This window comes from Coregonus clupeaformis, chromosome 3 (assembly GCF_020615455.1).
Source record: "Coregonus clupeaformis isolate EN_2021a chromosome 3, ASM2061545v1, whole genome shotgun sequence".
Taxonomy (NCBI): Eukaryota; Metazoa; Chordata; class Actinopteri; order Salmoniformes; family Salmonidae; genus Coregonus; species Coregonus clupeaformis.
In genome coordinates, this window is record NC_059194.1 from 45,539,188 (window position 1) to 45,564,583 (window position 25,396).

A 25,396-nucleotide genomic window follows, 5' to 3' on the forward strand; every position below is an offset into this window, starting at 1 on the left:
CTGTACATCTGATGTGCAAAAAGGCCCTTCCCTTCTAGTTTGGAATTCAGTTCATTCATGAGGCCCATGATGTCCACGATGAAGGCAAAATCAGCCAACCATATTTTCCTTTCATTTACAAAAACTTTAGGTCCCACACCCTTTTAAACGCCTTAACGAAACTCAGTCCCAACTTTGCCACACACTTATTAACCTCCTCCAATAAATCTTTCCATGTGGTTGTGCTCTTCCTTTACTGTACTGAACAGTAATTAAACGTATGCCTCGTAAGAATATCAACTGTGCCGTGTCACGTGCATCACTGCTCTCATCCAGGGCCAGGGGAGAAATAGGTGAAATCCTTTACCTTGCCTTTCAACTGTTGTTCCATATTCTCTGCGATGTCCTCAACACGCCGTGTCTCTGTTAATCTTGACAGGGAAACATTTTCAAACAGCTCTTTCTTGTCGGGGCAAAGTATTGCTGCAGAGTCAATTAAACCTTCTTTAATGAATTCGCCCTCAGCGAATGGCTTGATATGTTTAGCAATTTTGTGGGACAGTACATAGCTAGCTCTCGCAATTCTGTTGTTTGCTGAATGCAGTTTTGTGAAAAGTCCTTGCTGCTTTTACAACTGAGAAAGCAACTCTTTCGATGCAGTTGCCCTCTGCTAAGAAGACATATTCCTATATTTCTCTGCATGCTTCATCTGGAAGTGTCGGGACAAGTTGTAGTCTTTCAAGACAGCGATGCTCTCTTTGCACACTAAGCACACAGCTTTCCCTGATACCTCAATAAATTCATATTTCGATGTCCACTCTTGCTGGAACACCCTACATTCATTGTCTACTTTCCTTTTCTTTGAAAAACTCATTTTCTAGCTAGCTACTATTTGTAACTGTGACGTGTGTGTCAGCCTGTCAGTCACTGTCTGTCCTCGTGCAGTTGTTATTTATACGTGCCTTCAAAATAAAATGTCCCACAAGCGGTGGGAGTTAAATCATTACACAAAAGGCGAGTATTAAATTGGGCTTTTAATTTGAATAACAAATACTTTTTAAAAAAAACTTTACTATCGCAAATTCTTTGTGATCGGAGCATGATTCCGCGGGCCATATTGAGTCAGGTCGCGGGCCGCATATGGCCCCCGGGCCAGCCTTTGCCCAGGCTACACCATGGTGCTATCGTACAGAGTGCTGTTGAGGCTACTGTAGACCTTCATTGCAAAACAGTGTGTTTTAATCAATTATTTGGTGACGTGAATATATTTAGTATAGATTTATCTAAAAAGCATAGCTTTTGTAATGTTTCACTGTTAAAAAAAAAATCAAATTCACTGAGGATGGTCCTCCCCTTACTCCTCTGAGGAGCCTCCACTGATGTACATATAACTAGGAATAAAGTGACAGATAATAAACAGTAGCAGCAGCATATGTGATGAGTCAAAAAGGTTAGTGCAAATTGGGTCAATGCAGATAGTTAAACAGTTAACCAAATAGCTCCCTGGACTAACTATTTAGCAGTCTTTCGGCTTGGGGGTAGAAGCTGTTCAGGAGCCTTTTGGTCCTGCTCCGGTACCGCTTGCAGTGCAGTAGCAGAGAGAACAGTCTGACTTGGGTGGCTGGAGTCTTTGACAATATTGAGGGCCTTCCTCTGACACCGCCTGGTATAGAGGTCCTAGATGGCAGGGAACTCAGCCCCAGTTATGTACTGAGCCATACGCACTACCCTCTGCCGAGCAGTTGCCATACCAAGTGGTGATGCAGCCAGTCAAAATGCTCTCAATGGTGCAGCTGTATAACTTTTTCAGGATCTGAGGGGCCATGCCACATCTTTTCAGCCTCCTGAGGGGGAAGAGGCATTCTCGTGCCCTCTTCACAACTGTGTTGGTGTCTTTGGACCATGACGGCATGTTATGAAGCTTATAAACAAGAGGCAAAAAGGACCACATCCGGGATCCCAAGCCAGTAGCACACTTGTAAACTCCTTCCCTGTGTGTGTGTGTGTGTGTGTGTGTGTGTGTGTGTGTGTGTGTGTGTGTGTGTGTGTGTGTGTGTGTGTGTGTGTGAGAGAGAATGGATGACAGGGTGTGTGAATGTGTGTGAATCAGTGAATGTATTGTTTCTGCACTTCAAATTGCCATCATTAGGCAGTTTTACAGATTCATAAACTTGGTCAAGTTGTCAGGTTTACTTTTAGTTTCCTACTTCAAAACATTTTCTTCATAACAATTATCAGATTATCTTGAACCATCATCATAACATGGACTGTGCATTGTTACAAAATTAAACCCTCACATTATTATTGTCAAGTTAATCATTTTTACTGATAAAAGTCTTTACAGTATGAGTAGAATAACTTTGCCTGTTAAAAAGGCTGTCCTGCTCACCTAACTTCCCCTCACAGTCCCTTCAGTTTCCCTTATGTCCCGATAGTTTGCCTGCTAAATTATCCCTCACCCATCATAGCCCTGCCATTCCCAACTAATCAGAGCGCATGGAAATGCGCATCTGGACACGTTTCTGAGGACTTTCTATTGTCAACAGTAACATGAATGTTGTGCGTTCATCAAAATGTAAGTTGCAGGGGGGTTTTATCTGCTGTGTAATAATATAACAACAACAATAAGATTCCAAGTCATTCGGATTACCACAATCATATAAACATCCTCAAATAGGAGCAGCTGCATCTGTGGTGGTGACTATCATGTTCTAAACGGACAGCACTATAGAGGGCAGAACCAAACTCATCAGTTTACAGCTGGTGAGGGTATTCACAGCCGACCGCTCAGGGCATACCAGCCAACAATTTTTTCCTTGGTCCTTCAATACAGAGAGGGATTTAACCTTTTATTTAACTAGGCAAGTCAGTTAAGGACAAATTCTTATTTACAATGACGACCTACCCCGGCCAAACCCGGACAACGCTGGGCCAATTGTGCGCCGTCATATGGGACTCCCAATCACGGCCAGGTTGTGATACAGCCTGGAATCAAACCAGGGTATGTAGTGACGCCTCTAGAACTGAGATGCAGTGCCTTAGACCGCTGCACCACTCGAGAGCCCACTCGGAATTGAACTGACAGTAATCACAGAAAGTATTGACTAGGAAACATAGTAATAAATGTAGCCAAGGATGCACAACAAATTACTTGGCTAGCTAGCAAGCCTAAATGGAGCAAAAAACAGCTAGCTGCATTTCAACAAAAAAATTATGTTACAATTTCTTACCTCCACACCAAAAATCGGGAAATAGTGATATGTCCTACCAAAGCATCAATTGCTCGGTTTAGTCCCTGAAAGAAAACAGGTAGAAAAATATGATTTGCAACATCTCATTAGCTTGCTAGCCAGATCACAAATTCAGGATTTTTTAAAAACTGAGCGATTCTTACTAATTGACACATTCCTGAATTAACTAGTAAGTTTAAACTGCTGATGAGATCGCATTCTAGCTATAGGTAGTGTCACACCCTGATCTGTTTCACCTGTCTTTGTGATTTTCTCCACCCCCCTCCAGGTGTCACCCATCTTCCCCCTTATCCCCAGTGTATTTATACCTGTGTTCTCTGTTTCTCTGTTGCCGGTACGTTTTGTTTCGTCAAGCCTACCAGTGTTTTCCTGCTTGCTCCTATCTTTCTCAAGTTCCTGTTCTCTTCGCTGGAGAGTCGGGAACCTGTCGGGCATATCTCACTCAGTGTTTGCTCATCATTGAGCTGCAGCCCTCCTCCTTCCCCTCGGACCGCTCTAAGACAGCGTACCTCATCACGTCCGGGAGGGCTCTCACCTGGGCTACGGCAGTGTGGGAACAACAGTTGGCCGTATGCTTGTGTCTGGAGGAGTTTGTGCAAGAGGTAAAGGAGGCTTTCGATGCGCCATTGTCTGGGAGAGAGGCTGCCTGGAAGTTACTCCAGCTTCGGCAAGAATCCCGCAGTGTGGCAGACTATGCAGTATATTTCCGCATGTTGGCAGCTGAGTGTGCCTGGAACCCGGAAGCGCTGTTCGACACGTTCCTGCACGGAGTATCAGAGGAAGTAAAAGACGAGCTTGCAGCCCGGGAACTACCGACGGATCTCGACTCGCTCATCGCCTTGACCATTCGGATCGATGGGCGACTGCATGAACGAAGGAAGGACAGGAAGAATTCCACCTAGCCTCCGAGGCATCCCAGAAGTCCCTGACGGTTCCGTTGCCGAGAGAACCCGAGGCTACCCGAGTTCCCCCGAGAGTCTCCGAAGTCTGCCGATTCACCTCTTCCCGAGCCGATGCAGCTAGGCAGAGCTAGGCTGTCTCCAGCCGAACGGCAAAACAGGCTTCACACAAAGAGTTGCCTGTATTGCGGGACTACTGGTCATTTTGTGTCCACCTGTCCACTAAAAGAACAGGCTCAACGGTAGGAGCGAGTGCTCTGGTGGGCCATATGGATAACTTTTCCTCTCCCCTTACTCGCACCCCCCTTTCATGCCATCTTGCTGTGGGGGAACCAGTCGAAATCTCTCCGGGTACTCATCGACTCTGGGGCCGGTGAGAGCTTTATGGATGCTACCTTGGTGTCCGAGCTGGGCATCCCCACTCAGCCCCTCTCCATTCCCATGGACGTTAGAGTGCTGGATGGGCACTCTATAGGCCGGGTCACCCACAATACCACCCCCATCAACCTACGAGTATCAGGGAACCACAGCGAGACGATCCAATTCCTGCTATTTAAGTCTCCTCAGGTTCCCATGGTATTGGGTTTCTCTTGGCTCCAGCGACACAACCCATTTATTGACTGGTCTATTGGTGCCATCATGGGCTGAAGCCCATTCTGCCATGCTCATTGTCTGAAGTCAGTGCAGCCTGCGCCGGGATGTCTTCCTGGGGGCTCTGAAGTTGCCTCGGACCTCTGCGCCATTCCCGTGGAGTACCAGGACCTCCGGGAGGTGTTCAGGAAGGCCTGGGCCACTTCGCTTCCATCGCACCGACCCTACTACTGCAGAATCGACTTTCTCCCAGGCACCACTCCGCCCCGGGATGACTGTACTCGCTGTCGAGTCCGGAGACCAAGGCTGAGTCCTACATTGAGGACTCCCTAGCTGCCGGGTTCATCCGTCCTTCTGCCTCCCCCACTGGTGCAGGGTTCTTCTTTGTGGAGAAGGACAAAACAACTGCACCCGTGCATCAACTACCGGGGCCCAAATGACATCACAGTGAAGAATCACTACCACTCATCTCCTCAGCATTCGAGCCGCTCCAGGGGGCCAACGTGTTCTCCACGCTGGACCTACGGCATGCCTACCACCTGGTGCAGATACGGGAGGGGGACGAGTGGAAGACTGCCTTCAACACGGCCTGTGGTCACTACGAGTATCTGGTCATGCCATGTTGCCTTACCAATACTCCAGCTGTGTTCCAGGCCCTGGTTAATTATGTTCTCCGCGACATGTTGAACCGGGTCGTCTTCATCTACCTCAACGACATCCTCATCTTCCGCTCTGCCCAAGAACACGTGCGCCATGTCCGACAGGTCCTCCAACGCCTCCTGGAGAACCAGCTTTTTGTGAAAGCGGAGAAACGCGAATTCCATCGCTCCACCATCCTCTTCCTGGGCTACATCATCACTGCAGAGAGTGTACAGATGGATCCCGGGAAGGTGAGAGCGGTGGTGGATTGGCCCAACCTACGTCCAGAGTGCAGCTGCAACGTTTCCTAGGATTCGCAACTTTTATCGCCGCTTTATCCAGGGTTACAGCACTCACCTCTCCCAAGGTTCTGTTCACATGGTCCTCAGATGCTCATGGGTCATTCCGGTACCTCAAACATCGTTTAACCACTGCTCCCATCTTGGTTCATCCTGACCCGTCCCGTCAGTTCGTGGTGGAGGCCGATGCTTCGGATGTCGAAGTGGGGGCGGTCCTGTCCCAGCGTTCGGCCCTAGACCTCAAGTGACATCCCTGCGCCGCCTTCTCCCATCGCCTCAAACCACAGAGAGGAATTATGATGTGGGAAATCATGAGCTTCTCGCGGTGAAGATTGCGTTGGAGTAGTGGAGGCACTGGCTGGAGGGGGCGGAACATCCGTTCATTGTGTGGACAGACCACAAGAACTTGGAATATCTCCGCACCGCCAAGCGTCTCAATTCCAGGCAAGCTAGGTGGGCCCTGCTTTTCACTTGGTTCAACTTCTCCCTCTCATACCGACCGGGATCCAAGAATGTCAAGCCAGATGCGCTGTCACGCCGCTATAGCCCCGCGGCTACAACCCCGGAATCCGAGAAAATCCTTCCCACCTCGTGCTTGGCGACGGCACTCAGTTGGGGAATATGGAAGCAGGTCTGGGAGGCGCAGCGTTGCCGGCCGAACCCCGGGCCCAGATAACAGGATGTTTGTTCCTGATGCTGTCCACTCCTGGAGTCGGCCCACTCCTCCAGGCTAGCCTGCCACCCGGGCTCTGGACCCTGGTCTTTGTGCGACAATGCATTTGGTGGCCTACCATGGTTCCTGACGTCTCTGCGTTCGTCGCCGCCTGCACGATCTGTGCGCAGAACAAGACTCCTCTGCAAGCTCCGGCTGATCTCCTCCAACCTCTGCCTGTTCCTCACCGTCCCTGGTCTCACATATACCTGGACTTTGTCATGGGTCTTCCCCCATCTGATGGCAACACCACCATGCTGACAGTTGTGGACTGGATTTCCAAAGCCGCCCACTTCATTCCTCTCCCCAAGCTACCCTCCGCCAAAGAGATGGCCCAGCTCATGTTGCAACACGTCTTCCGGATCCATGGACACCCAGTGGACACGGTCTCAGACCGGGGTCCTCAGTTCTCGTCCCGGTTCTGGAAGGCGTTCTGCACACTCATTGGGTCATTGGCCAGCCTGTCCTCCGGTTTCCACCCTCAGTCCAACGACTCTGCACTGCCTGGTCTCCGCCAACCCCACCACCTGGAGCCAGCAACTAGTGTGGGTCGAATACGCCCGCAGCACCCTTCCCTGCTCTGCCACGGGGTCTTTCGCCCTTTGAGTGTTCCCTGGGTTATCAACCTCCGCTCTTCCCGGAGCAAGAGGTCGGCATACCCTTGGCCCAGATGTTTGTCTGGAGGAGAGCGCAGTTGGCTCTTCTCAAGACCACCTTTAGGTATCGATGACAAGCAGACCGGATCCCAGCTCCCCGGTATCGTCTCGGGCAGAAGGTATGGCTGTCCACCCGAGATCTGCCCCTCCCGATGGAGTTGCACAAACTTTCCCCCCGGTTTATTGGCCCTTTCCCGATCTCCAAGATCATTAGCCCCTCTGCTGTTCGTCTTCTGTTGCCCCGTACCCTCCGTATACATCCCACTTTTCATGTGTCTAGGATCAAACCCATGTCTCACAGCCCTTTGTCTCCTGTTTCTAGTTTTCCCGGTTTTGACCATTCTGCCTGCCCTGACCCTGAGCCTGCCTGCCGTTCTGTAGCTTGTCACACCACCCTGGATTATTGACCTCTGCCTGCCCGGAGACTGCCTGCCGTTCTGTACCTTTTGGACTCTGATCTGGATTACTGACCTCTACCTGCCCTTGACCTGTTGTTTGTCTGCCCCGTTTTTGTAATAAACTTTTGTTACTTCAACACTGTCTGCATCTGGGTCTTCTCTTGAAACTTGATAGGTAGTGTCCAACTTTAGCTAGCTTGGCTAGTGGGCTGATGTCGAAAGCACACACTCTACGTTGCATGCCACAATAGTCAAATTTAACATTCATATGAAAGTCATCTGGACCTTTTAAAATAATTTGTTGAAAAAATAAAATGTTAGCACTCACATTTCATGAAGAAGTTCTTTCTTCTTCTAGCTAGAAGGTGTTCTCCCAAAAAGGACACAGCCATGATGTCATCAATCTGCGCGTCACATGAAACAAATATTATCCCAATGAATGGAGATAACCGACTTATCTGAAGCCGCATTTCTGGAATGTAATATATCGACAGGCAGGCTTATATTTTGTATTTGGTAAGCACAGAATACCACAAGCACTTTTTGAATGCGCAAATGCACATTCCACAGTTGTAAATGTTAGGATTTTCTTAACAAGTTGCTCACAAATCATTCTACATTGGTTCAAATTGTAGTTTTATTTGTGAGCTGTTGCGTGCTCATTGACCTCATCAGGGTCTTGACCTGAATGCAGTTTGGCGTCGATGGCCACTGGCATGTTGGAGAAGTGTGCTCTTCACGGATGAATCCCGGTTTCAACTGTGCCAGGCAGATGGCAGCAAGTGGTTTGCTGATATCAACGTTGTGAACAGAGTGCCCCATGGTGATGGCGGGGTTATGGTATGGGCAGGCATAAGCTACGGACAATGAACACAATTGTATTTTATCGATGACAATTTGATTGCACAGAGATACCGTGACGAGATCCTGAGGGCCATTGTCATGCCATTCATCCGCCACCATCATCTCATGTTTCAGCATGACAATGCACGGCCCCATGTCACAAGGATCTTCACACAATTCCGGGAAGCTGAAAATGTCCCAGTTCTTCCATGGCCTACATACCCACCAGACATGTCACCCATTGAGCACGTTTGGGATGCTCTGGATCGACATGTACAATAACCAGCAACCTCGCACAGCCATTGAAGAGGAGTGGGACAACATTCCACAATCAACAGCCTACTGACAGGTTCAGATCCACTCCCCTAGCTTTTTTAAAGGTATCTCTGACCAACAGATACAGTGCATTTGGAAAGTGTTCAGACCCCTTGACTTTTTCCACTTTTTTTTATGTTACAGCCTTATTCTAAAATTGAATAAACCGTTTCCCCTCCCCTCCATCTACACACAATGACAAAGCAAAAACTAGTTTTTAGTTAAAAAATAATATGAAAAAAATACATTTACATAAGTATTCAGACCCTTTACTCAGTACTTTGTTGAAACACCTTTGGCAGCAAATACAGCCTCGAGTCTTCTTGGGTCTGACATTACAAGCTTGGCACACCTCGATCCTGACTAGTCTCCCAGTCCGTGCTGCTAAAAAACATCCCCACAGCATGATGCTGCCACCACCATGCTTTAACGTAGGGATGGTGCCAGATTTCCTCCAGACGTGACGCTTGGCATTCAGGCCAAAGAGTTCAATCTCGGTTTCATCAGAACAGAGAATCTTGTTTCCTTCTGAAAAGTTCTATCTCCACAGAGGAACTCTGTCAGAGTGACCATCGGGTTCTTGGTCACCTCCCTGACCAAGGCCCTTCTCCCCTGATTGCTCAGTTTGGTGGTTCCAAACTTCTTCCATTTGAGAATGATGGAGGCCACTGTGTTCTTGGGGACCTTCAATGCTGCAGACATTTTTTGGGACCCTTCCCCAGATCGGTCCCTTGACACAATCGTGTCTCGTAGCTCTACTGACAATTCCTTCGACATGGCTTGGTTTTTGCTCTGACATGCACTGTCAACTGTGGAACCTTATATAATAATAATAATAATAATAATAATAATAATAATAATAAGCCATTTAGCAGACGCTTTTATCCAAAGCGACTTAGTCATGTGTGCATACATTATAGACAGGTGTGTGCCTTTCCAAATCATGTCCAATCAATTCAATTTACCACAGGTGGACTCCAATCAAGTTGTGGAAACATCAATGATGATCATTGGAAACAGGATGCACTGGAGCTCAATTTTGAGTCTCATAGCAATGGGTCTGAATACTTATGTAAATAAGTTATCCATTTTTTTTTTATATACATTTGCAAAAAAAAATAAAACCCGTTTTCTCTTTGTCATTATGGGGTATTGTGTGCAGATTGATGAGGCAAAAAAATGCATTTAAATCGATTTTAGATTAAGACTGTGACATAACAAAATGTGGAAAAAGTGAAGGGTCTGAGTACTTTCCGAATGCACTGTACATCTGTTTTCCCAGTCATGTGAAATCAATAGATTAGGGCTTAATTCATTTATTTCAATTGACATATTGCCTTATGATAACTAACTCAGTAAAATCTTTGAAATTGTTGCATGTTGCATTCTATATTTTTGTTCAGTGTAAAACATATAATTGAGTATTAACAAGGATATGGAGCAATAGAAACTGTATTTGAATGTAATATGTTTTTATTTGTTATGCACAAATTGAATAATTGAAATTGTATTTAATGATTTTGAAACTGAATTGACTGAATATTGCACATTCAGTGAATTTTGTTGTTGAATTTGATTGAATATTCAATTTCAATATTTATATATTCAGATTCAATATGTTAGATGTTGCATTCATTTTGTGAATTAAGTTTACAAAACTATAATTTCAACTTCACCAAAGTTTCAAATATTCAACTTCTCAGATGCAGTTTTCAAATTCAGCTCTCTAAATTCAGATTTAAAACCATAGACTGCGTTGAGACAATGATTTATCAATGACCTAAGCCCAGCTCAGATAATCCCTACCATTGTGTCACTGAGTTGTTGTAATGCTGCAGAACATTTACATTATCCCAGGGGCATTGGCAGTCACAATGTATGTAACCTAATTTATGTCCCTCTAACTCCCCTGAATGCCTCTGTTGATCCTACAGCTATTATATGCAGTAATCATGTGCCTATGAACCAGAGTTATACTGTTAATACTGAGGCGGTGTGCCCTAGTAGGAAGTTCACTGTGTGCAGCTCACCCTGCAGAATCAGCTCAAACATAAATAACATTGCCATGTCTACTTCTGATAAGCTTCCCTGTAAAGCAATAAAAACAATCAAGCATCCCAGAAAAGTGCTAGAAATTGCACACATTAACATATGTAGCCTAAGAAACAAGTGTCATGAAATCGATAACTTGCTAGTAATAGATGACATTCATATTCTGACTATCTCTGAAACTCACTTAGATAATACCTTTGATGATACTGTGCTAGCAATACATGGTTATAATATCTACAGAAAAGACAGCAATGCCAATGGGTCGGTGTTGCGGTCTATATTCAGAACCACATTCCTGTAAAGCTTAGAGGGGATCTCATGTTAAATACTATTGAAGTAATATGGCTACAGGTTAATCTGCCTCACCTAAAGCCCATTCTTGTGAGAAGCTGCTATAGACCACCAAGAGTTAATAGTCAGTATCTGGATAATATGTGTGAAACGCTTGATTATATATGTGATATCAACACAGAGGTATATTTTCTGGGTGACCTAAATATTGACTGGCTTTCATCAAGCTGGCCACTCCAGAAAAAAGCTTCAAATGGTGCCTGGAACCTGGTTATCCGTCAACCTACCAGGGTATTTACAAACAGCCCAGGAATGAAATCATCCACATGTCTTGATCACATCTTTAATGCTGCAGAAATCTGCTTTAAAGCAGTATCCAAATCCAATTGGATGTGGTGATCACAATACAGTAGCCATATCTAGAAAAACCAAAGTTCCAAAGGCTGGGTCTAATATAGTGTGTAAGAGGTCATACAATAAGTTTTGTAGTGATTCCTATGTTGATGATGTAAAGAATATTTGTTGGTCTGTGATGTGTAATGAGGAGCAATCAGATTATGCATTTGACACATTTATGAAATGTCTTATTCCACTCACTAATAAGCATGCACCAATTAAGACAATGACTGTAAAAACTGTTAAATCATCATGGATTTATGAGGAATTAAAAAAATTGTATGGTTGAGAGGGATGAGACAAAATGAATGGCAAATAGGTCTGGCTGCACAACTGATTGGCAAACATACTGCAAATTGAGAAATAATGTGACTAAACTGAATATAACGGAACTATACTATGAAACCAAGATAAATTATATAAAGAATGAGAGTAAAACGCTTTGGAGTATCTTAAATGAAATTTTGGACAAAAGGCAAACTCAGCTCCATCATTAATTGAATCAGATCGCTCATTCATCACAAAAACCCAGTGATTTTGGCAACTACTTGAATTATTTTTTCATGGCAAGATTGGCAAACTTAGGCATGACATTCCACCAACAAATGCCGACCCTACACATCCAAGTACACTGTAACTGACCAAATTATAAAAAGACAAGCATTGCAATTTTGAATTCCGTAAAGTGAGTGTGGAAGAGGTGAAAAAAGTAGTCATTCAACAATGACAAGCCCCCTGGGTCTGACAACTTGGATGGAAAATTACTGAGGATATTGCCACTCCTATTTGCCATATCTTTAATTTAAGTCTACAAGAAAGTGTGTGCCCTCAGGCCAGGAGGGAAGTAAAAGTCATTCTACTACCCAAGAACAGTAAAGCCCCCTTTACTGGCTCAAATAGCCAACCAATCAGCCTGTTACCAACACTTAGTAAACTTTTGGAGAAAAAAAATTGTGTTTGACCATATACAATGCTATTTTACAGTAAATAAATGGACATACTTTCAGCACACTACAGGGAAGGGCATTCAAAATGCACGGCACAGACAAATGACTGATGATTTGCTGAGAGAAATTAATGATACAATGATTGTGTGAGCTGTTTGTTAGACTTCAGTGCGGCTTTGACATAGTCTGCTGCTGGAAAAATGTTTGTTATGGCTTTACACCCCCTGCTATATTGTGGATAAAGATTTACCTGTCTAACAGATTACAGAGGGTGTTCTTTAATGGAAGCCTCTCCAACGTAATACAGGTAGAATCAGGCATTCCCCAGGCTAGCTCTCTAGGCCCCTTACTTTTTTCAATCTTTACTAATGACATGCTGCTGGCTTTGAGTAAAGCCAGTGTGTCTATGTATGCGGATGACTCAACACTATACACGTCAGCTACTACAGCGAGTGAAATCACTACAACACTTAAGAGCTGCAGTCAGTTTCAGAATGGGTATGCAAGAAATAAATTAGGCCTAAATATTTCAAAAACTAAAAGCATTGTATTTGGGACAAATCATTCACTAAACCGCAACTAAATATTGTAATGAATCATTTGGAAATGGGGATATTTAATAAATACAAATGACACGGCTATTCAACTATATTCTCTATGGGGGTCAAATAAAACAAAATGCCACACTCCCTTCTAATATGTCCTGTGCAGTCTGTGCAACATCATAGAGGGGGACAGAAGGCACATCCATGTTTCAGACTGTCTTAGCTTTCAGAGAGCAGGTTACAATAGCGTATAGGCCAGACATTTCAAACGCAAGAGCCAAATTCATAGGTAGAAAATAATTTCAGCATGCCACGTTGGCTTCAGAAACCACTTATATCGCTAACTTCTGTTTACCCTAGACCAGAGCTATAATCATTAACTAGCTCTGGTCCAGGGCATTAGTGTGATGCGCACATACAGGTGGGAGAACAAGTATTTGATACACTGCCGATTTTGCAGGTTTTCCTACTTACAAAGCATGTAGAGGTCTGTAATTTGTATCATAGGTACACTTCAACTGTGAGAGACGGAATCTAAAACAAAAATCCAGAAAATCACATTGTATGATTTTTAAGTAATTAATTTGCATTTTATTGCATGACATAAGTATTTGATACATCAGAAAAGCAGAACTTAATATTTGGTACAATAACCTTTGTTTGCAATTACAGAGATCATACGTTTCCTGTAGGTCTTGACCAGGTTTGCACACACTGCAGCAGGGATTTTGGCCCACTCCTCCATACAGACCTTCTCCAGATCCTTCAGGTTTCGGGGCTGTCGCTGGGCAATACAGACTTTCAGCTCCCTCCAAAGATGTTCTATTGGGTTCAGGTCTGGAGACTGGCTAGGCATCTCCAGGACCTTGAGATGCTTCTTACGGAGCCACTCCTTAGTTGCCCTGGCTGTGTGTTTCGGATTGTTGTCATGCTGGAAGACCCAGCCACGACCCATCTTCAATGCTCTTACTGAGGGAAGGAGGTTGTTGGCCAAGATCTCGCGATACATGGCCCCATCCATCCTCCCCTCAATACGGTGCAGTCGTCCTGTCCCCTTTGCAGAAAAGCATCCCCAAAGAATGATGTTTCCACTTCCATGCTTCACATTTGGGATGGTGTTCTTGAGGTTTTACTCATCCTTCTTCTTCCTCCAAACACGGCGAGTGGAGTTTAGACCAAAAAGCTATATTTTTGTCTCATCAGACCACATGACCTTCTCCCATTCCTCCTCTGGATCATCCAGATGGTCATTGGCAAACTTCAGATGGGCCTGGACATGCGCTGGCTTGAGCAGGGAGACCTTGCGTGCGCTGCAGGATTTTAATCCATGACGGCGTAGTGTGTTACTAATGGTTTTCTTTGAGACTGTGGTCCCAGCTCTCTTCAGGTCATTGACCAGGTCCTGCCGTGTAGTTATGGGCTGATCCCTCACCTTCCTCATGATCATTGATGCCCCCACGAGGTGAGATCTTGCATGGAGCCCCAGACCGAGGGTGATTGACCATCATCTTGAATTGCGCCAACAGTTGTTGCCTTCTCACCAAGCTACTTGCCTATTGTCCTGTAGCCCATCCCAGCCTTGTGCAGGTCTACAATTTCATCCCTGATGTCCTTACACAGCTCTCTGGTCTTGGCCATTGTGGAGAGGTTGGAGTCTGTTTGATTGAGTGTGTGGACAGGTGTCTTTTATACAGGTAACGAGTTCAAACAGGTGCAGTTAATACAGGTACACTTCAACTGTGAGAGACGGAATCTAAAACAAAAATCCAGAAAATCACATTGTATGATTTTTAAGTAATTAATTTGTATTTTATTGCATGACATAAGTATTTGATCACCTACCAACCAGTAAGAATTCCGGCTCTCACAGACCTGTTAGTTTTTCTTTAAGAAGCCCTCCTGTTCTCCACTCATTAGTGGATTTTCTGGATTTTTGTTTTAGATTCCGTCTCTCACAGTTGAAGTGTACCTATGATAAAAATTACAGACCTCTACATGCTTTGTAAGTAGGAAAACCTGCAAAATCGGCAGTGTATCAAATACTTCTTCTCCCCACTGTACCTGTCTGTGCACAAGCTCTGGTCCAGGGCATAGCTAATAGCTAGATAGCTCTGGTATGCACTAACTAGCTCTGGTCCAGGATGTAGCCAGTAGCTAGCTATGGTCTGCATTAGTTCTGTTATAGCTCTTGTCTGCATTAACTCTGGTGTAGCTAGCTAGCTCTAGTCCATGTGGTGCCAGGACAACAACCTCTCCCTCAATGTGAGCAAGACAAAGGAGCTGACCGTGGACTACAGGAAAAGACAGGCCAAACAGGCCCCCATTAACATCGACGGGGCTGTAGTGGAGTGGGTCGAGCGTTTCAAGTTCCTTGGTGTCCACATCACCAACAATCTATCATAGTCCAAACACACCAAGACAGTCGTGAAGAGGGCACGACCACACCTTTTCCCCCTCAGGAGACTGAAAAGTTTTGGCATGGGGTCCCCAGATCCTCAAAACTTTCTATAGCTGCACCATCGAGAGCATCCTGACTGGTTGCATCACCGCTGGTATGGCAACTTCTCGGCATCTGACCATAAGGCGCTTCAGAGGTTAGTGCGCATGGCCCAGTACATTACTGGGGCCAAGCTTCCTGCCATCCAGGACCTATAGACTAGGTGGTGTCAGAGGAAAGCCCAAGAAAATGGTCAAAGACTCCAGTCACCCAAGTCATAGACTGTTCTCTCTGCTACCGCACGGAAAGCGGTACTAGAGTGCCAAGTCTAGGACCAAAATGCTCCTTAACAGTTTCTACCCCAAAGCCATCAGACTGCTGAACAATTAATCAAATGGCCACCCGGACTATTTATATTGACCCCCCATTTGTTTTTACACTGCCGTTACCCGCTATCTATTATCTATGCATAGTCACTTTACCCCTACCTACATGTACAACATTTCCTCAACTAACCTGTACCCCGCACATGGACTCAGTACTGTTACCCCCTGTATATACCCTCAATAGTTATTTTATTGGTTACTTTTTATAATTTTTGACTTTAGTTTATTTGGTAAATATTTTCTTAACTCTTTCTTGAACTGCATTGTTGGTTAAGGGCTTGTAAGTAAGCATTTCACGGTAAGGTCTACACCTGTTGTATTCAGCACGTGACAAATAAAGTTTGATTTGATTTGAATTAAAAGAAAAAACCCAGCAATTTACCTTTCGGAGTAAAATCATACCAAACGTGGAGGAAACCAAACAGGGGAGACACAAGATAAAAAGCTTTGTTTCATACCGTAAAGCGGGAGCGGTAAACAGCTCTCCCAACATCTCTCATGCCCACTGGAAACTGAGCCAGCCGCTCTTAAATAGCAGCTGTGCCAGAACAGGTGAAACTAACGACTGCCTAACGAGGCGACAGGTGCAACACATCCTAACCAATGAGGATAATTCCAGTCAGGGCCAGCCTCACCCAAACAGAACCAACTTCGAAATCGAAAATGTAATGGAACACGAAATTGAGCAAAACCCCAAAGCCTATAACACTCATAATAAACCATAACACATCCGTGAATCTGCTTAGGGTGATTTATTGAATTACCCAATAAATGGCTGTGAATCTTCCTTCATTTGCTGATTAAATTATCCCACTTCTGGCTTCTCCATGTTAAGCATTAGACCCATGATTGAGTCATTAATACAGCCACATCTGCCTGACTCTCTCTACTGCTAATTTACATCTTAATCCCAAATCAGGCATATTAATAGGCTGCACACAACATTACAGTTCATTCATCCACCTCTGCTGCTCACATTTGTTGTGCATCGTAAGGACAGTCCCATCTAATGGGTCACCTTTACATCCAACACCGTATGACAACAAACACAGAGTCAGCAAGTCAGTGCTTTCAACATACCAGCATCCTGGTGATATCATCATATTCTGTATTCTTCTTCTCCCAAGAGTTATATTACATGTGTCATATATGATAAAAGCTGCTACATCTACCTCTAGTACATCCTCCACTCTCTCACTCTCTTCTCTCGCTGCCTCTCTCCTATGCATCCTCTCTACTTCAAGGGCATCCATGTCCTATGCTGCAACACTGAGAGAAGCATAGGGAGCGACATATTTTCAGCACTTACATACACACACAAGGTCACCCAGCCCTCCACTAGGTTTCTGCCAGTGTGGTAAACACCTAGGATAGGAAAGAGAGATGCCGTGTTGCCCTACCATTTCTCCCACTGGTCTTCCATCCACCCTTCCTCTCTTTCCCCTCCGGAGTCCATGCTGCAAGTGAGGGCATCCACAGAGGAGAGGAGAAGGAGAAAGGGGGGAGGAGGAGGGGTGCTCAGCTGTGTCGATAGGATAGGCATACGAATCAAAGCCCTTCTCTGGTTATCCCTCCTTCCTCCTGTCGCCTTAAACGTTCCTGAGCCCAGAATGGGAATATAAGAGTATCGTTGTTAGCAGCGGCAGGAGCAGCCAGCGCAAAGTGCTATTAGATAACCGACTCCTCTCTTCTCCTCTCCCACTGAGAGCCTTTTTCTCGAGTCATCAGTGTTTACACTGTCCCGGATGTGCGAGGTGCACTGCAGGGAACTGCTGCCCTGTGACACAAGCAGGAGTAGAAAGATAAATTATTGTGGGAGAGCTGGGCTTGGCTGGGCTGAGAACAGACCTCTCCAAAACACAGCCCTCCTCAATTATTCATGGAGCATATCGATCATGCTCGGGTTATTCTTATCTTCTCTCTCTCATTATCCCTCTCCCTTTCATTTTTTCCTCCTCTCTCCTTTTTTCTCTGAACAAAATGGATGAGAGGAGACAGGAGGATCTGCTTCATCTCCAGAAGGGGGGGGTGTACACTTCATGCCACCTTCATGCCTTCTACAAAACTCCCTCTCTCCCTCTCTCTCTGTGTGTGTGTGTGTGTGTGTGTGTGTGTGTGTGTGTGTGTGTGTGTGTGTGTGTGTGTGTGTGTGTGTGTGTGTGTGTGTGTGTGTGTGTGTGTGTGTGTGTGTGTGTGTGTGTGTGTGTGTGTGTGTGTGTGTGTGTGTGTGTGTGTGTTAATCATATTCTATTGAACACAGAAGGCATACCAAGCACCATGTATATTGTTGAAATATGAAATGTTGTGTATATGTACCTGATCATTTATTTATTATTTTGGTTATTTTTGTGCCTCAGTGTACCTTAGTATATGGCCCCTCCTTTTGCCCATTCTTTGCACTGTGGCAAGTATAGAATAAATGAAGTTAATCAGAGAATACTTTTGTTTGCTTATTTAAAGGTAGAAAAATCCTATTTTTGTTGCACCATATCCCTGGATATCCGTGAGTGCTCTTTGCCTTTTCAGAACTTTTAATGTAGACTGTATGCGTCAGAAACAACCCCGCTTCAGCTTGGGCACTGACTATGTTGGCAAGGTAAAGAAGCCACTACAATCAAGTCAAAATAATCCGCAAATGATATTTATCGGAAGGAAACTCTGCTACGGACACACGCTGGATACAGTTCTAACTTTCCATTTCATTTGGAACGCAAGGACAGCTCAACTCCTAGAATTTGCTTGCCAAAAGATACCGACCCTACTGTTATGCTTGTTTACACTGAGCTGCACTGGGGTTGAAACGCAATCATGGTTACATTAAGACAGCGTGGAGCCTGCACGAGATATGGGTCGGAAAACATACCTTAATGGCAGGGTTTGATTCTGCCATTCAAACCCTTGGGCAGGCCGCCTAAGCGTTTTTTCGGGCCGCCCAAATAGAAAAATGCTGAAAATCCGGCCATAAAAACCACATTAACTCTGTCATAAATGGTGCAAAAAAATTCTATGCAATACAGTAATCTCCCTAGCAGAAGTGCGTGCGTCATCTATGAAGAACAATGTTCAAGACGATACACAACATTTCTGTGTCACCAGAGGATTTTAGCTCCACAGATAAATTATTATTAGTGATTTACATATTTGGTCCAGCTAAATCAAGACAAGACCAAGGTACTTATTATTGGAGCCAAAGCAAGATAAAACACCAGGTAAAAAACTAGGTGTTATTTTAGATCCTGAACTCAATTTCGAATCACACATTATGAATGTGACCAAAATATCTTTTTCCCACCTCAGGAACCACCTCAGGAACCGCCAAGGTGCGGCCGTTTCTATCTCAGGCTGATACAGAGAGACTCATACATGCTTTTATTACAAGCAGGCTTGACTACTGTAATGCTCTCCTGTCTGGTCTATCCAAGAAAGCCATTGGTCAACTGCAAAACATACAGAATGCTGCAGCACGGATACTGACATGATATTAGACATGCTTTTGAGTCCCTCAGGTCCTCTGGCACTGGCCTTTTAACTATCCCAAAGCCTAGGACCAAGAGGCATGGAGAGGCAGCCTTTAGTTACTATGCCCCCAGCCTCTGGAATAGCCTGCCAGAGAACCTGAGGAGGGTGATGGAAACGATGGACATATTTAACAGAGATCTTAAAACACACCTTTATAGCTTTGCATTTCCTTCAGGTGCTTTTTTAGTCTTTCAGTTTTTATTGTTAATCTTTAGATTTTTATCCTCTTATGTATTGTTATATCGTTTTTTAAATAATGTATTTCCTGTGAAGTGCATTGAGTTGCATTCATGAATGAAATGTGCTATATAAATAAAGCTTGATTTGAAGACCCACACCTCACCTCATTTACCGTTTGACAGCCATTGGGCTCCCACTGAAAACACTGCTACTCCTACTGCTCTCTCCTCGTCTGACCATGTGTTCTCGCATACCCCGAGAGCATCTGGTCAGCGGGGTGGTGGCACAGGAATTTTCATCTCTCCCAAGTGGACATTCTCAATTTTTCCCCTAACCCATCTGTCCATCTCCTCATTTGAATTCCATGCTGTCACAGTCACTATCCCATTTAAGCTTAATATCCTTGTCATCTATCGCCCTCCAGGTTCCCTTGGAGAGTTCATCAATGAGCTTGACGCCTTGATAAGTTCCTTTCCTGAGGATGGCTCACCCCTCACAGTTCTGGGGGATTTCAACCTCCCTACGTCTACATTTGACTCATTTCTCTCTGCCTCCTTCTTTCCACTCCTCTCCTCTTTTGACCTCACCCTCTCACCGTCCCCCCCTACTCACAAGGCAGGCAATACGCTTGACCTCATCTTTACTAGATGCTGTTCTTCTACTAATCTCACTGCAACTCCCTGCGGACCTGGCATCTTTTCACTCCCTCCTCTCTACATTTTCTTCATCTGTTTCTGCTGCTAAGGCCACTTTCTACCACTCTAAATTCCAAGCATCTGCCTCTAACCCTAGGAAGCTCTTTGCCACATTCTCCTCCCTGCTGAATCCCCCCCCCCTCCTCCCTCTCTGTGAATGACTTTGTCAACCACTTTGAAAAGAAGGTTGACGACATCCGATCCTCGTTTGTTAAGTCAAATGACACTGCTGGTCCTGCTCACACTGCCCTACCCTATGCTTTGACTTCTTTCTCCCCTCTCTCTCCAGATAAAATCTTGCGACTTGTGACGGCAGGCCGCCCAACAACCTGCCCGCTTGACCCTATCCCCTCCTCTCTTCTCCAGACCATCTCCGGTGACCTTCTACCCTACCTCACCTCGCTGATCAACTCATCCTTGACCGCTGGCTATGTCCCTTCCGTCTTCAAGAGAACAAGAGTTGCACCCCTTCTCAAAAAAACAACACTCGATCCCTCTGATGTCAACAACTACAGACCAGTATCCCTTCTTTCTTTTCTCTCCAAAACTATTGAGCGTGCCGTCTTTAGCCAACTCTCTTGCTATCTCTCTCAGAATGACCTTCTTGATCCAAACCAGTCAGGTTTCAAGACTGGTCATTCAACTGAGACTGCTCTTCTCTGTGTCACGGAGGCTCTCCGCACTGCTAAAGCTAACTCTCTCTCCTCTGCTCTTGTCCTTCTAGAGCTGTCTGCTGCCTTTGATACTGTGAACCATCAGATCCTCCTCTCCACCCTCTCCGAGCTGGGCATCTCCGGCGCGGCTCACTCTTGGATTGCGTCCTACCTGACCGGCCGCTCCTACCAAGTGGCGTGGCGGAGAAGCTGTCTCCGCACCCACGTGCTCTCACCACTGGTGTCCCCCAGGGCTCAGTTCTAGGCCCTCTCCTATTCTCGCTATACACCAAGTCACTTGGCTCTGTCATATCCTCACATGGCCTCTCCTATCATTGCTACGCTGACGATACACAACTAATCTTCTCCTTTCCCCCTTCTGATAACCAGGTGGCGAATCGCATCTCTGCACGTCTGGCAGACATATCAGTATGGATGACGGATCACCACCTCAAGCTGAACCTTGGCAAGACGGAGCTGCTCTTCCTCCCGGGGAAGGACTGCCTGTTCCATGATCTCGCCATCACGGTTGACAACACCGTTGTGTCCTCCTCCCAGAGTGCGAAGAGCCTTGGCGTGACCCTGGACAACACCCTGTCGTTCTCCGCTAACATCAAGCCGGTGACCCGATCCTGTAGGTTCATGCTCTACAACATTCGAAGAGTACGACCCTGCCTTACACAGGAAGCGGCACAGGTCCTAATCCAGGCACTTGTCATCTCCCGTCTGGATTACTGCAACTCGCTGTTGGCTGGGCTCCCTGCCTGTGCCATTAAACCCCTACAACTCATCCAGAATGTCGCAGCCCGTCTGGTGTTCAACCTTCCCAAGTTCTCTCACGTCACCCCGCTCCTCCGCACACTCCACTGGCTTCCAGTTTAAGCTCGCATCTGTTACAAGACCATGGTGTTTGCCTATGGAGATGTGAGGGGAACGGCACCTCCGTACCTTCAGGCTCTGATCAGTCCCTACACCCAAACAAGGGCATTGCGTTCATCCACCTCTGGCCTGCTGGCTCCTCTTCCTCTGCGGAAGCATAGTTCCCGCTCAGCCCAGTCAAAACTGTTCGCTGCCCTGGCACCCCAATGGTGGAACAAGCTCCCTCACGACGCCAGGACAGCGGAGTCACTCACCACCTTCCTGAGACTTTTGAAACCCCACCTCTTTAACCCTCCCGTTGTCCTGGTATTCTGTACACACGCCGTGCCCTCCGGGTCGAACTGTCCCCCTCTCACTAAAGGCCCAATTGGAACATGTGGGACAGTATACGTGTGAACAGCCTTTGCAGATGTATTTGTTACACCTGGTGCACACCGTGTGTGTTTTACAGTCCTTCTTTGTGGGACAGACCTGACACCTCTTCCTCTTACTGGGTTGTGCGGGGTTGGGTGCTTGGGCCGGTGCGTGGTCCGGTGCTGCGGGGGCGTGATCCCGCCGGGGCTGATCACGATAGCCCTCTGAACAGCTTTGATGAGCGCCGCAGAGGCTTCGGTGCGAGGGAGACGGGCCCTTCTTTGTATGAACGGAGTCACTAGTGCCTTTCCCAGCTGCTCGAGGAACACCCTCCTCTTGTTTCGCTTACCAGGCATCCAAGTAGGGTTGAGCTCTCGCCATATGACAAAAGCGTTGTAAGAGGACACGTCAAGGATGTTGTGGAAGATGACCAGGGGCCAGCGCGCGGTCATCCTCCTGCAGCTGTAGGTTCCAATCACCTTGTCTAGGTTGTCCACACCTCCCTTGTTGCTGTTGTAGTCTAGGACGATGGCCGGCTTCTTGTCCTGGCGACGGCTAACGTGAGCCTCGGTGTGCAGCGTGCTCAGGAGTAAGACGTTCTTGTTTTTCTTTGGCAGGTAGGACACTAGAGTGGTGGTGGGCGTGAAGGCGAACTTGGAGGAGAAGAGGAGCCTGTCCTTTGAGGCGAGCAGCGCCTGCGGGAGCTCTGGCTTGTTCTTTCTGACTGTACCGACCACGGTGACGTTCCTCCTCAGGAGCTGGCGTGCGAGCTCGTATGAGGTGAAGAAATTGTCACAGGTGACGTTGTGACCCCTGAGTCCCTGCGTCAAATCGAGCACGACCCTCATCCCCTGGTTCTTCTCGGGGCCTCCGCATGTGGCCTTCCCGGTGTAGACCTGCATCTTCCAGGCGTAGCTGGATTTGGAGTCGCAGGCCACCCAGGTCTTGATGCCGTATTTGGCCGGCTTGCTTGGGATATACTGGCGGAAAGGACATCGGCCTGGAGGAGAGAGAAAGAGAGAGAGAGAGAGAGAGAGAGAGAGAGAGAGAGAGAGAGAGAGAGAGAGAGAGAGAGAGAGAGAGAGAGAGAGGAGAGGCAAGAGAAGAGATTAGCTTTAGCGTGTTGTGTTGTGTTGTGTAGTGTTGTGTTGTGTTCAGTGTTGTTGTGCTCTTGTACGGTGTTGTTGGCCCGGCACACCTCTGAAAGGGACCAGTTGCTCGTCCACCGTCACGTCGGGCCCGGGGTTGTAGAGGAGCGGCAGCCTCTCGACCCACTTGTCCCAGACCTCTCTCACGGCTGCAAGTTTGTCACCGCCGCCTGCTGCGCGTCTCTCGGCTCTGGTCTGGCGGTCGTCGAAGCGAAGGAGTCTCGAGTAAGCGTGAAAGACTTTGAGCGGCATGGTTGCGCGGAAAATGGTCCTTCCGCTCTCGGCGTCCCAGAGACTAGAGGCCGCTTCGCCTCGGGACCTGTACACGCCGGCTAGGATGAGCAGCCCTACGTAGGCTCGCAGGTCTGTGGAGTCCATCGCTTTCCAGCGGCCGCCGCCGCGGTCGCGGTCGTGGTCTTCGTGGTCGTCGGCGTAGTGGCGGTGGTCGTCGTCGCCGTCGCCGTCGCCTCGGGCTCCGTATTTTCGAACGCCCTCCAGATTGGTCATCTCCAGGATGATGTCTTCTATCTCGGGTGTGAAAAACAAGCGGAACGTGGAGAGGATGTCGCGGGCTTGGCCTACGGCCTGCCTAGTAGGCCCGGGCCTCATGTCCTCCGGCACCTCAGCAACCGGCCTGTTACTTTTTGCCGCTGCGGCGGCCCCTCCGACGCCCCGATTGTTGTCACAGGGCACCGAGCACCATTGGATTTGGCCGTTTCTTGACACGAATGTCTCTCTTTCCACTCGAGGGATATCGTGTTGTGTTCTGGGGCTGATGCGGCGGCGGCAGCGGCGGCTGTCTCCTCGCTCTCCTTCACCTTCACCTTCCCCTTGTTCTTCTCCTTGTTCTTCTTCTTCTTGTTGGTCGTCGTCGTCGTCGTCGTTGTGGTCGTCTTCGTCGTCGTTGTCGTCGTCGTCATCGTCTCGTTCGTCTTCTACGCCTTGACCTTCTTCTACTTGGACATCGTCCTCGTCGTCGGCAGCGGCGGCGGCGGCTGCGGCGTCGTAGTCGTCGTCGTCGTCGTCCTCTGTGGTCTCCTCGTCCTCTGGGTTGTATTCCTCCCCGTCTTCTTCTTCGGACGCTTCCTCGTCCGCTTCCTCGTCGCAGTCAGAGTCATTGGAAAATATATGTTCTAGGACCTGTTTGGCCGTGAAACGCACAGCACTCATAATAGCTTCGACACCCAGGCTGGGGAAGTCCCCAAGACCTCTCTCTTCGGGACGTGTCCGGACATGCCACGGAGGCAATATTAGTAGTAGTAGTAGTAGTAGTAGTAGTAGTAGTATTAGTAGTAGTAGTAGTAGTAGTAGTAGTAGTAGTAGTAGTAGTAGTAGTAGTAGTTGTAGTAGTTGTAGTAGTTGTAGTTGTAGTAGTTGTAGTAGTTGTAGTTGTTCTTGGTGTTGGTGTTTGTTTACGGCTTACCTAGTACCTCTGGCTCAGAGCTTATGCCTCTAACGTGTAGCCTGGGTCCTTTTGACCCCAGCCAGGACAGGACAGGACAACGCTAGGGGTTATACAGCAACTCGCTCTAACACTCTGACACGTAGCCTGGGTCTTTTTGACCCGGACAGGACAGCGGGAGGAGATATACAGCCACTCGCTCTAACACATAGGCACTGACACGTAGCCTGGGTCTTTTTGACCCCGGAAAGGACAACGGGAGGGGTTATACAGCCACTAGCTCTAACACGTAGGCTCTAACACGTAGCCTGGGTCTTTTTGACCCCGGACAAGACAGCACAACGCTAGGGATTATACAGCCACTCGCTCTAACACTCTGACACGTAGCCTGGGTCGTTTTGACCCGGTCAGGACAGCAGGAGGAGATATACAGCCACTCGCTCTAACACCTAGGCTCTAACACGTAGCCTGGGTCGTTTTGACCCGGACAGGACAGCGGGAGGGGTTATAGAGCAACTCGCTCTAACACCTAGGCTCTAACACGTAGCCTGGGTCTTTTTGACCCGGTCAGGACAGCGGGAGGGGATATACAGCCACTAGCTCTAACACCTAGGCTCTGACACGTAGCCTGGGTCCTTTTGACCCGGACAGGACAGGACAGGACAGGACAGCGGGAGGAGATATACAGCCACTCGCTCTAACACGTAGGCTCTAACACGTAGCCTGGGTCGTTTTGACCCCAGCCAGGACATGACTGGACTGGACAACGCTAGGGGTTATACAGCCACTCACTCTAACACGTAGCCTGGGTCTTTTTTTTTTTACCCGGACAGGACAACGGGAGGGTTAATTTCTCCCAAACCCACAGAGACACTTTCTGGACTAGCTGTATCGCACTCAAGGAATGGCGTGGAACGCAAACTCATGATT

The 25,396-nt window shown here is 47.0% G+C and overlaps 2 protein-coding genes across 3 annotated transcripts in view; both read right to left on the bottom strand.

Moving 5' to 3' along the window:
* Positions 1-17,377, bottom strand: part of LOC121580061 (C-Jun-amino-terminal kinase-interacting protein 1-like) — a 123,413-nt gene extending 106,036 nt beyond the window's left edge. For both annotated transcript variants that reach the window (XM_045208826.1, XM_045208816.1), the window contains exon 1: positions 17,037-17,377. In XM_045208826.1, the coding sequence (XP_045064761.1) occupies positions 17,037-17,179 (143 nt within the window). In that variant the 5' untranslated portion in view covers positions 17,180-17,377. The remainder of the gene's footprint in view (positions 1-17,036) is intronic.
* On the bottom strand, positions 17,270-24,234 carry LOC123482173 (piggyBac transposable element-derived protein 4-like). The gene is made up of 5 exons (XM_045208960.1): positions 24,012-24,234; positions 23,544-23,807; positions 23,115-23,462; positions 22,054-22,916; positions 17,270-17,413 (listed from the first exon to the last, which is right to left on the bottom strand). Exons 1-5 carry the CDS (start codon positions 24,232-24,234, stop codon positions 17,270-17,272), a joined length of 1,842 nt encoding a protein of 613 aa, XP_045064895.1.
* Positions 24,235-25,396: the final 1,162 nt, after the last annotated feature.

Coding starts and splice junctions, on each gene's coding strand:
- LOC123482173 (XM_045208960.1), bottom strand. CDS start 24,234: ATGAGTGCTGTGCGTTTCACGGCCAAACAGGTCCTAGAACATATATTT. Junction 23,808..24,011: donor CGATGTCCAAGTAGAAGAAG/GTCAAGGCGTAG, acceptor ATATCCCTCGAG/TGGAAAGAGAGACATTCGTG. Junction 23,463..23,543: donor TCTGGAGGGCGTTCGAAAAT/ACGGAGCCCGAG, acceptor ACCGCGACCGCG/GCGGCGGCCGCTGGAAAGCG.